We start from the raw sequence: 12,982 nt of genomic DNA on the forward strand, positions 1-12,982 counted from the left end.
GTCATCTCCTGTATCTCCTTCCGCATTCCATCTCGGACTGCTTCAGGGATACGGTACGACAGCTGTCGTAAGTGGGTCTGTCCAGGGGTCTCTACCTTGTGTACCGTGAGGTGGGTGTAACCTGGCTCCTGGGAGAAAGTTGCTTGTTTCTCCCACAACAACTGTTTCGCTTGGATCCTTTCTGTGGGCTTTAACCTGTCTCCTAGCTGTACGAGGGAGGTGAGGTCAGTCTGGGGGTCCCTCTCTAATAGATTAGGGAGAGGCAAATTCTCAGGGTCATCTGTAGCTGGGGCACATACGGCTGCAATGTTCTCAGGTCGTTCTTGTTACTCTTTCAGCATGTTCACATGAAAGGATCTCTGGACCCTCTCGTCTGAACAGCTGGCTATCAAATAGGTAGTATCGCAGATCTGCGCTACTATTTTGTACGGGCCTTGCCAAGAGGCTTGCATCTTGTTGGCCTTCACAGGTTTGAGCACTAATACTTTTTGCCCCACCTGGAAGGCTCGCTGTCGGGCACCCTGATCGTACCACCTTTTCTGTCTCCCCTGGGCCGCCTTCTCCCTTACCATCAGGGACAGTTTCTCCATGCGGTCCCGAAGTTCCAGAACATATGGCACTATGGGGGTCCCTTCTTGCTCAGTCTCCCCTTCCCAGTGTCCCCGGATGAGATCTAGGGGTCCGTGGACCCGTCTCCCATACAGTAACTCAAAAGGGGAGAACCCAGTAGATTCCTGGGGCACCTCCCGGTATGAAAACAGTAGGTGAGGCAGGAATCTCTCCCAGTCCCTGCAAGTGTCTGTAAAGGTCCTCAGCATCTGTTTGAGGGTACCGTTAAAACGCTCGCAGAGACCGTTAGTCTGTGGATGGTAAGGCGAGCTAAGCAAGGGTTTAATGCCACACACTTTCCACAGCTGCTGGGTGAGCACCGCAGTAAATTGGGTTCCCTGGTCGGAGAGAATCTCCTTAGGGAACCCAACCCGGGTAAAAATCCTAACCAGGGCATCAGCAACCGTCTCTGCCTCTATGTTAGACAGCGCTACTGCCTCTGGATAGCGAGTGGCATAGTCCACTACAGTAAGAATATACTTCTTGCCTGATGGACTAGCCCTGGCCAGTGGACCCACAATGTCAACAGCTATGCGGGAAAAGGGCTCCCCTATAATAGGCATCGATGATAGTTTAGCCTTAGGGTGGTCCCCCCGCTTTCCTACCCGTTGACATGTGTCACAAGTACTGCAATATATCCGCACAGCCTGGTTGAAGTTGGGCCAAAAGAAATTCTGGGAGATCCTATAGACCGTGCGGCGGGACCCTAGATGTCCTGCTAAAGGGACATCGTGCCCTATCCGCAGAAGCTCCTGCCGGTATTTTGCGGGCACCACCAGCTGGTGATTCTGCGGAGGGGCTATCTTCTTCTGGGAAGGTTTCGGGATTCTGTATAGCCTGTCCCCCACCCACTTATACCGCTCCCCGTCTATCCCTTCCTCTCCAGCATCTGCTCTGTCCCTGTACTTTTGAAGGGTCGGATCTGCCCGGGTTCCCCTCCCAAACTCCTCTGGGGAATCCCAACGTAAGGAGGTCTGAGCTAAGGTGTCAGTCGGGGAAAAGGGTCTTACCTGGGTCTCCTCGGCAGGTGGGCTGGTTCCAGAGGCACGGGTCTGAGAACAAGTAGTCACTGGGTTAACGTCCAAGGGGCCCATCGGAGCATAGGCCGAAACCAAAGGGGCCAAATCATTCCCAAGAAGTACATCAGCGGGCAAGTCTTTCATGACTCCAACATCTACGTGTCTAGCGCCCACTCCCCAATCCAGGTGAACACGGGCAACAGGTAACCGGAATACGGCTCCCCCTGCTACCCTCACGGCCACTGTGTCTCCTGTGTGCTGGTGTTCTGAGACTAAGTTCTTTTGGAGCAGTGTCATGGTGGCTCCTGTGTCTCTAAGTCCATTTACCACTCGGCCATTTAGTTTCACAGTCTGCCGGTGTTTCTGGCGATTGTCCTGATGGGCTGCTTGCACCGGGTCGGCTTCGTGCAAGATGCCCCAGAATTCCTCCTGCTCTACACAGTGAGCAGCAGGCTGTGGTGGTCGCTGATTCGTGTTGGCTGGTCTCCTCCAGGACTGAGCTTGGTTGGCTTGGTTCAGTGGACACTCCGGCCGCTTGTGTCCCAACTGTTTGCACAGAAAGCACCGGATGGGTTGGGAATAATCCCTGGCATTAAATTTGGATGGCTGCACATAAGTATTGGTCGGTGGTACTACTGGGTTGCGATGCACTGGGGGTTGGTATGTTGTTGGAATCGGAGGGGCTGCTGGTCGGTATTCCACTCTGGTCGGAACTTTAACAACGGTATTGTCCAGTTTGCGAGCATCAGTATATTCGTTTGCCAGCCGGGCCGCCTCGGGTAGGGTAGAGGGTTTTCTATCTCTGACCCACTCCCGGACCCCGGTAGGCAATTTCTCGAAGCAGTGTTCCAGTAAAAATACCTGCAGCACCTCCTCCCCCGATACTGCTTGGCATCCTGCCATCCAGTGGGCTGCAGTACGGTGAACTCTGCAAGCCCATTCCACATAAGAATCGCCACTTTGCTTGTTGGTTTCCCTGAAGCGCCGTCTGTAAACTTCTGGGGTCACCGCATACCTGGCTAGGAGCGCATCCTTCACTGCCCGGTAGCTGGTGATCTCCTCCTCTGGGATGGCCCAAAATGCGTCACTAGCCCGGCCGAATAATTTCCCAGAGAGGATGGTGACCCATTGGTCTGTGGGTACCTGATGTAGGGCACACTGCCTCTCAAAATTGGCCAGGAACCCATCGATCTCTCCTTCATTTTCAATAAAATTTTTAAATGCAGCAAATGGTACCTTTTTCCTTCCGGAATCGTTATTGGGTACCTCTGCTGCTGCAGCTCCTCTTCCTTGGAGCGCTTGGTGTGCTGCTACTGCGGCTTGCACACGTTCCACAATGTCTGCTGAGGGGTTGGGGCCAAAGTGTGCCAGCCTTATTTGCACTGCCCGGTTAAATTGTATTTCCTCGGGTGTTAAATCCAAACTGCTGGGCACATTAGCGCTCTCAGTTCCCTGTGTTGCATCCATTTCCCTTAGCAAAGCAATAATTTCCCGTTTCGTTAAATTGCTTGCTGATCGACCTCGGCGTTCTATTATGTCCTTAAGAGTAACACGTCTTAACTGTTCATACTGCATTTCTTTCCTTCTGTGTTGTGGGATTCATCCCGTCGCTTGCCACCAATTGTTAAGACACCTTTTGTCTTAATAAGTAAATCACCGTTTAGGCCACCTTCCCCTCTCACCGTATCAAGTCCTTGTTCGTATACTGTATAATCCACGAACCATAACCAGGGGAAGCAGTAATCTCTCGAATAACGATATCCACCAAACGGCATAAGTTTCCCAATAATAGTCCTTAAGCGTAAATAAGAATCCCCCCAATAACGAGACTGAAGCTCCGTGTTGAGGGTCAAAACAAGATCTGAGGACTGGAACATCCAGCCTGCTTTTTATTAGGAAAAGGCGCACACAGGGCACTCCCAGGGGGAGGATGAAACTAACCAATTATACACAGGGTAACACCCCCACATCTCCTCCCCTCAGATAACCACATAACACAATTATACTGTACAATATTTTACCCCAGTTCTGGATGTACCCCAAAACCAGGGGGTACACCTTTAAGTCCAGCACCGCTTGAAAGGTCTTGGTTAGGGGAACACTCTGTCCAAATCCCAGCCCATTCGGTTAAGGGGTTCGGGAGTTATGGATGTTTGAAGTTTTGACCGACTGCACAGATCTTCTAGCCGAGAAGAGTTCCACAAGTTTTGGCCCTGCAGTCAGTCTCCGTTCGCCGGTTAGAATCATACGAAATCCTCATCATCCACAACTATCTCCAAGTTCGCTGGATTCCCCATAGCCGATTACAGGTAACTACCGAATGGCTCGTCGTTCGGTAGTTCCAACATGAATTTCTGGGTGCATGGAGGTCTCAGCGGTGTTCACCTGTTTGGGTATCCGTTTTTAGTTCCATGCGTTCACAGGCAAACACCGCTGTTCGCACGCAAGATGGCCGCGAACACGTGCAAAAGTCCCAAAATGGCGGCCACCCATATGTTAGAGATGGAGTTCGTGCGAAATGGGGTGAACGGCTGGGAAACAGGCTGGAACGGTAAAACATGCTTCATAACATAACGAATCAGTCATTTAGACGGATGGCACAAAAAAGCCGAATCCACCAAAGCACTAGACAGACGGATGGTTCTGTCACATTTGTCAAGAGGTACATCTCTTTTTCTGGAATGATATTGAATAAAATAACTCACACGGGCTGAGTCTTCCTCTGGCTCTGTCTTTCTTTTTTTTTTTTGTTCTTTCAATTTATATTTTATTGGTGTTATACGTGCAATAAAACACTTTTTCATTATATGAGTTATAATAAGACATGTGTATGGCTTCACATACTGGCTTGGGGTGATAAAGGTAACATTAGAAGTCACAACAAACTAACAGGTGTATAATTTGGTAGAGTGTCACTGTACTTGCCGGGAAAGTCTGGTGAAGTAGACCAATGTCTCTTCTGTTTAGGTAGACGTTGGCTCCCATGTTTTAATGCATACAGATTTATTTATTTTTACATATATTATTCTTTATCTATTTGGAAACCAAAGCCATTATTTTGCAATCTTCATATCTTTGCTATTTAATTTGTGCACATAGTTTGCTGTAAGGCTATTTCAGATAATAATGATTTTAAATAAGAAGCTTTCCCTGTTTTTACTTTGTTCTAATAATTTGTAACGCACCGAGAAACACTATACCAAAAAAATTCACATTATCTGCTAAACAATAAATGTAAACACCATATTAGGGTGTTAAAAATATCTCAAACAACATCAAAATATAAATGTAAAATTAAAATAAACATAAATAACAATGTTAATAACACATCAGAGTAAAAATATTTGTTTTAGAGATTGATATTAATGGGTTTAAATTCACATATATTAAATTAAAGACAAACGTGAACAGTGTATGGCTAATAAGGTGGTAAATTACTTTTTTTTAATTCAAGTGTTTATGGTCAGTGCATTTTCTCTAAATATATTAACATGTAATTCTCTTTCATATATATCAGTTCTATTGTAAATAAGAAAATATTTTTCAAATAATTTATTTCCATTATTATTAAGTAGATTTACACATATACATTCCACCTTACCTTGCTGGAGGAGTAGAAGAATGATAAAAGGTCCCATACTGAGGGTTGGATTGGTTACCAGTTGGTGAAAATTTTTGTATTATGTTTTATTAATTGTTCTTATGACTGAGAAGACACATACTACATAGATGGTAAGCACATAATGAATGTAAGAACATTTGTATTTCTATATGTTATGTGAAGAGGAAATGGTGAAAATAAGATTATGAAATTAGAAAAATGCTTAGTGGTAAATATTGAGGAAGTCAGGACAAAAATATAGTTATGGGGAAGTCTAAGCAAATGACAAAATAAAAAAGGCCTCAAAGTGTGTGAGAAACTACTGGTGCAAATATAGAAAGAGTGAAGTAAAGATATGAGATTAACAGACATTAGACAATGCAATAAAAAGTATAGATACTAGTCACAGAACGGGTGGGAGTGGAACGTTAGCTAATGGAAGAAATACAGACCGACGTTGCATGTTGTAAGGGGTGATAGAGGGGTATTATATATTTTATAAGAAGGGTAAGAGAGTAATTAGTTAAGTTGAAGAGAACAGAAACCATTAGATAATTGAAACAATAAGAAAAAAAACAATATTATATATTGGAATAGACTCCGTATTAAGTGATAATGAAGTTTAATAAAACTGTGTCTGGTTCAACACTACACGAATTAGCACAAAACACACCAAAAGAACAGAGCAGACACGACAGACAGAATTACTAATAGTAATCCACACATAGCTTGTGCAGATATACCTGAGTCAACTCTCTGGCACATTTTCCACAGCTACTAAAATCATCTACCACTAACGTCAGAATTTCAAATGTAAAGTCGGAATAGTCAAACTGGAAAAATTCTCAGAGTCAGTTATGCTTTCCCTTTGGCTACTCTGACCTTCAATTTGAAATTCAATTTGAATCCTTACTCTTGTATATAACCCTGCTAGTCGCACTATACAGCCTCACTGTATAAACACCATCTCTATCATTAAGGTCCAGAGTATTGCTTGGTCCTAATATTATTTGGGAAATCAACATACTAGTTAAAACATTTTATACGAAGGACACTCTAAATGGAGCAATTATGCACGCAGAGGTGGGGTGTTAACTAAAAAATAATAGACAGGGTTAGACAGTAGAAGAGAGGCATAATAAGTAAAGGGACTATTTAGACAGTGGAGGAGTGAGTAAGGGATAAAGCTTTAAATCACGGAAAAGGAGAGGGAAACTTATTAGAAGAGAAATGGAGACAGGCATTGGACATTATTGTATATTAGTTGTTAGGAGGTTATTACACACATTAACCATTTTAGGATAAGGGAGGGATCAGGCATTATACATTGAAAGAGGGGGCAGACAATCATTGTATATTTTTAAAAAGTGAAGGAAGAGTGAAAAGAGACAGTCACAGAGAAAAGTGTGAGAGAGAGAGAGAGAGGGAAATATTAGGCCAGGAAAAGGTGGCATGGGATACACTACATAGTAAAGGAAAGGGAGGCAGACATTAGACTTTGCAAGTAAAGGAGGCAAAACAAGTATTGCCTATTGAAGGAGAGTTCTAAGGACAGATATAAAATATTGGTAGAGAGGATAGGAGTCAGAGATAAGATTGTAGACAGGGGGGGGCGGGGCCGGACTGCCATGCTAACCGGTCGCATGCAGGAGAGGCTTCCGAGAAAATGTGCCTCTTAAGCTACAAAAAGCAGAGCTATACAAAAAAAAGTGAACTCTCGATATGCCCACGGCTGTGGGAGAGGTGGCGGACCCTGAGACTGGGAGTTTTGGGCCCCCTGGGAGGTGCACAAGGCTTCGGGGACCACGGCCTACTCGGGGGGAGAGCGAGGTGGACGGCTGCTACTGGGTCTCCCCTCCCGGCTGCCACATGCCGATTGCCTGAGTTGCTGGCCGGTCCCGTTACCCCCCCTTTGGACCGGGGGGGTCATCCCGGTCCCTACTGGAGAGAGCCCAGGTTGTGAGGCGTCTGGGGGATACAGCGCACTTAAGGCCTCCCTCGTAAAATGGCGGCTCGCGGCACTTTACCATCTACTCACACACCATGGAGATCCTGCGAGCTGCAGCCACGCCTTGCGCCCTGGTGGTACACATCAGGAGGGTACCTGAAAGACCCACCGAACACCTCGGTCTGGAAGATAGAGACCCTCCGACCGAAATAGATGCCCAAAGCTGAGCCAGGTGCGGGAAGCGAGTGAGGATCCCAAGCCGCAGCGTATTTCTGCAAAGGGACCTTTATAACTACCCACATGCAGGACACGGGCGACGCTCCACTGGACAATATGCCTGACAGGTGTGAGAGACCTACCGCAATCAGTAGAACACATGAGACACCCGGATGGACCCAGATGGACGGGAGGGTCCCTACTACCTTTGACAGGCAAATGAACTGCCAGGCTGCTAAACAAGTATTTTAGAGGATCAAGCACTCCATACAAACACAGAGACTCTCAAAACTCACAGTACATGGACTTTACAAGAAGCAGCAGCCTCAGGTCCACAGCCTGCAGCCTAAGACCTAATGTGCCCTATAATAAACCACAGCTAAACATTCTATCCCCTAAGACTACCCACCACATGCCTTGCACAGAACCTAGCAGCGTTACAGGGGTTAACTCGACTGGTCACATGTTTATTGCTTCAAGCTTATCCTGTTGCGCTATTGTAATGTTCACAAAAAATGTGCAGATAATCTCAATGCTCCAACTGTTATGCTTGTGAATCAACTCGGGGATTGCTATTGGGGCACCACGAGAATCTATGTTTAATGTTTTCACTCAAAGCACAATAAAAATAAAGAAAGGCGGGGCGTGTCTGGCTTCCGGTGCGGCTGGTCGCATGGCTTAGGAGCTCCGTCGACTATACAACCTGAAAGCTACAATTTAAGCATATACTTCCATTAATTCACGGATATTTACATTACCTGTGATCCCTATACCCAAGAGAGCTGCGAGATGTCACCTCCTAAGCAACTCAAACTTTCAGAATCGATGAAATTAAAAAAGAAAAAGGACCGCCGCAAACCAAACCAAGATGGCGATGGTGATCAGGAAGATTTCTCGGAAGGCCTCTCTGATCCAGAATCCATACCCTCTAGATACGCCGACTCACCCGTCACAGAAAGAAGCCTACACAAAATGCTACAAGATCTAAGAGCCACGATCAAAGCAGACTTCCAACGGATCGACGGCGATCTCAGGCGAGAAATCGCAAGTGTGGGCGAGAGAACTAACCACCTTGAAAATAAAACGGAGGAATTATGCAAGGCTCATAATGAAGTTGTGGACAAGCTTCAGACCTTAGCAGAAGAAAATACTGTTTTAAAGATGAAACTAGCGGACATGGAGGACAGATCGAGGAGACAGAACATCCGCTTCAGAGGCATACCTGAGGATGTCTCCAACGACGCGCTCCCAGCCTACATTTTGTCCCTCTGCAACGTGCTGGCCCCCGATCTGCCGGACTCTGCCTGGGCGTACGATCGGATGCATAGGCTCCCTAAACCGGCCCGACTAACAAGCGACACGCCGAGAGACGTGATAGTGAGGTTTCATTATTACTCCCACAAAGAAACCCTGCTTTCGGCTGCGAGGAAAATTCCAATGCTTCCTGACCCGCATTCGAAAATTGCTTTATTCGCAGACCTTTCAGCAACCACTATGGCAAAACGCAAAGAATTTATAACAGTCACTAAAACTTTACGCAACCATAATGTGGCCTACAAATGGGGCTATCCAACCAAGCTGTTAGTGTGGAGACAAGGCAAGACACGCGTAATAACAGAACCCGAGGACGGCATGAAACTTCTATCCGAGTGGAAGCTATGGCACAGCACAGACAACCACCAAGATGTCGTAACAGAACTATCACCGAAAAAGATCTCGGCAGAATGGCAGATGGCTGGTGCTCAACCTACAAAATGATAGACTGTCACGTTTAAACCTAACCTTGTCCGGGTAGCAGTATGGGTATGATTCTAAACGTTGCTATGTACTAAGGGCTCTATGCACTTACATGCTATGTCTATTTTCGCCCTCATTACTTGTACCTAAATGTAAAGGGATTCCCTTTCTATTTCTGCCTGGTCGGGATTAGTCCCTCTCGCGGCGTGTACGCCACGTGCAGCGACAGGAGATTTTTCCCGACCCCTTTATCTGTTAAATGAGGCGATCTTTCTCTGTTATGTTATTTTCTGCCGCCTCTCCTATGTTTGCTATCCCACCGTTTAGCTCTTACAGCCCAGGGATGCATGATCTCATTTAGTTGCCACCCTTCCAAGGGCAAGGAGTTTTTTTGCCCACAATCGCACACATCATCCCGGCTTGTAACTGTAGACCAAGGTCGCTAAACAGTGCAATAAATCGATTGCATTCAGGTGCCCTATACTTGGCCAATACTTTTCAGGTGCCTTATACTTGGCCAATACTTCTCAATGTTTCTATGACTACAGCACTTACCTTTCCGCATCCACCACCATACAGCCTACCCTCACCTTAAACTTTAAAATACTATGTCTTTGTCTCTCCGCACTAATCCTAGAATAACTCTAATTGCGAATCATTGATCTCGGTATCAATTTCCCTTTTAGCACTAGTACCAACTAAACTACCACAATCGGTAATCTACCTCTATAATCGAACATTTAAATTTTTGATTTAATATTGTTTATTGTTTCTTATTTTGGTGATGTCTGTGTTGTTTGATGCTTTACTACTACGTGCGCTACATTTGCGCTAACTGTTACCCTATAGCTTTAAATGAGAATATCCTACAGATGGTTACACAATCGGCTATCTACCTCTATAGTCAAACATTTAGATTTTTGATTTAATATTGTTTATTGTTTCTTATTTTGGTAATGTTTCTTATTTTGGTAATGTCTGTGATATTTGATGCTTCACTACTACGTGCGCTACGTATGCGCTAACTGTTACCCTATAGCTTTAAATGAGAATATCCTACAGATGGCTACACATGAGCTCTCCTGAGGCACACGTTTGTTGCAAGTCTCTGTGTCCACTAGCCAAAATTATGTTGCAACAATTCGAGGGTCAAACTCCAACTTAAGACTCACTGAACCTTACATGTTTGGAGCTCACCTCATAAGCCATAGAGTTCACCTACCTGTATTACGTATATTTGTTCGGATGAAATTCAGCGAGCCGATATATATAGCTCGTGTCGAATCCGCACACAATCGAATGCCTACACCAAGTATTTACTCCCTTCTCTTCTCAGGTATCTCACGGCCATTACTAATAAACTGCCTTGACAATCTCCTTAACTCATAAGCAGTCCGTTTATCTACCTACCACCATATCAGGTTACCGGAGCTCCCCCACCCCCCTGGTCACCACTTAAGTTACCTAGTGTTCTTAATATGGCCACTTCACGTTTTCCACTCAAGGGAAATGATTGTGTATATAGTTACTATGTTATTGTTGTTACCCCTTTCCGTTACCCCCCTTACTCTCCACCCTTACAACAAGCTCCCCCCCTCGGAAGCCACAACTCACATCCTCTTGCTATTTTCCGAATTCCCACATGGAGTACCTTGACATTGGTCGACATAGCCTGGAGACTTAGCTCATTCTGTTCACTAAAATGGGTTCACGCCTCTTCTCTGCACACCTCTAATACCTATCAAAATGACTAACTCAATGAAAATCCTTTCCCTCAATGCAAAAGGTTTGAATAGTCCATACAAAAGGAGGCAACTGTTGAAAGATATGCATAATGCAGATGCCGCCATTGTATGCCTCCAAGAAACCCATTTCAGCAAAGATAAACCGCCACAACTTAAATCATCTAAATACCCTACAGCATATCACGCATATGCACCTAATAAATCTAAAGGTGTAGCTATACTATTTCACGCAGATTGGGTATTCACCCCCATAAGGCAATATGCGGACCCGTCCGGAAGATTGCTAATATTAGTTGGAGAACTTAATGGTATCCAAGTAACGATCACTTCCCTATACGCTCCAAACGATGCCCAATTCTCATTTCTTAATAAAGCTATAAAAAAAATATCTAACCTTAAACAAGGTCATGTTATAATCTGTGGTGATTGCAACTGCACCCTAGACCCCTCATTGGACGTACAACGTATCAACAATCAGAAACCCAACAAAACTACTTCCCACAACAGCAAATTGTTCTCTAATCTTATCTTCTCGCACGATCTTTATGACACCTGGAGAAGTCTCTTCCCTACAGCCAAAGATTTTACCTATTTCTCCCCAGTTCATCTAACCTACACACGCATAGATCTATGTCTACTGGATAAAGCTACCCTGCCCCATCTTTTGGATCACTCCATAGGTCAACGGACATGGTCCGACCATGCTCCGATATTAATTACAATAGCAGTGCCATACCCCGCAAAAGGCCGTGGCACTTGGCGACTAAACGAATCCATCCTGGATTCATCTGAGAGTCTACGCAAAATTACCCATGAGCTACAAGACTACTTTGCCACAAATAGCACGAGCGACACCTCCATAGAAACTCAATGGTTGGCGCACAAAGCCGTCATTAGAGGAGCGCTCATAAAACTAGGCTCAACTAAAAAAAAGATAACCCGTACTCTCAATGACTCGCTTCAACTACAACTTGATTCGCTAGAAAACTCAAATAAAAAGTCCCCATCCCATGCCATAACCAAACAAATAACGTTACTACGAGAACAAATACTAAACCTTAAAATCGAGGAACATACCATTAAAGCGGCAAAACTTCAACATACTTACTATAATCTAAACAATAAGGCCGGAAAGATGCTAGCCAATCAATTAAAATCTAAATATCTTCAAACAAAAATACCGTACATTCTCTCAAAATCTAACGCTAAATTGTTCAACCCTCAAGATATAGTTAATGAATTATCATCATTTTACAATGATTTGTATAATTTAGATAAAAATGACAATATACACACCCCAACTAACCGAGACATTTCGACCTTTTTTGCAAAATATCTCACTACCACAGGTCACCCCACAACAAAATGCTCAACTAACCATCCCTTTTACAGAACACGAAGTAGCTGAAGCCATCAAATCCCTACCCAAACACAAAGCTCCAGGCCCAGATGGTCTTTCCAACTATTATTACATTAAGTTAGAACCACAACTTACACCGCACATTACCAAGCTTTTTAACACAATACAAAGTGTGGGCCGCTTCCCGAAAGAAATGCTAGCGGCATACATTATTACTCTTCCCAAACCGAACAAACCGCCTACGTCTAGTGGCAACCTAAGACCTATATCTCTGCTAAACGCAGATGTGAAACTGTATGCGAAACTTATAGCTAACAGATTAAAATCTATACTACCAAACTTAGTCTCCGAAGAACAGGCGGGCTTTGTGCCAGGCAAACAGGTGGGGGACAACACCAGGTTCTGCATGGATTTAATAGATTGGGCCACTCGTCAACGACAAACCGGAGTCCTAATGGGCCTTGACGCAGAAAAGGCTTTTGATCGCCTTAACTGGGCATACATGAAGGCCACTTTGAAAGCCTTTGGTTTCTCTGATCCCTTCCTCACGAGCATACTAGCCCTTTATTCATCGCCCTCAGCAAAAGTTTTTAATGCCGGCTTCTCATCCATCAGCTTCGACATATCTAATGGAACGAGGCAAGGTTGTCCCTTATCCCCATTGATTTTCATTCTATGCCTGGAACCACTTATTCGCTTAATCAAAAAAGACCCTCTACTCCCAGGCCTTCCCACTCCTGCAGGAGA

At 44.8% G+C, this 12,982-nt stretch overlaps 1 protein-coding gene across 1 annotated transcript in view; it reads right to left on the reverse strand.

Moving 5' to 3' along the window:
• Positions 1-5,274, reverse strand: part of LOC134601891 (uncharacterized) — a 68,331-nt gene extending 63,057 nt beyond the window's left edge. The window contains exon 1 of the mRNA XM_063446396.1: positions 5,230-5,274. Within this exon, the coding sequence (XP_063302466.1) occupies positions 5,230-5,266 (37 nt within the window). The 5' untranslated portion in view covers positions 5,267-5,274. The remainder of the gene's footprint in view (positions 1-5,229) is intronic.
• Between the last annotated feature and the right edge of the window lie 7,708 nt (positions 5,275-12,982).

Source organism: Pelobates fuscus, chromosome 3 (assembly GCF_036172605.1).
Source record: "Pelobates fuscus isolate aPelFus1 chromosome 3, aPelFus1.pri, whole genome shotgun sequence".
Taxonomy (NCBI): Eukaryota; Metazoa; Chordata; class Amphibia; order Anura; family Pelobatidae; genus Pelobates; species Pelobates fuscus.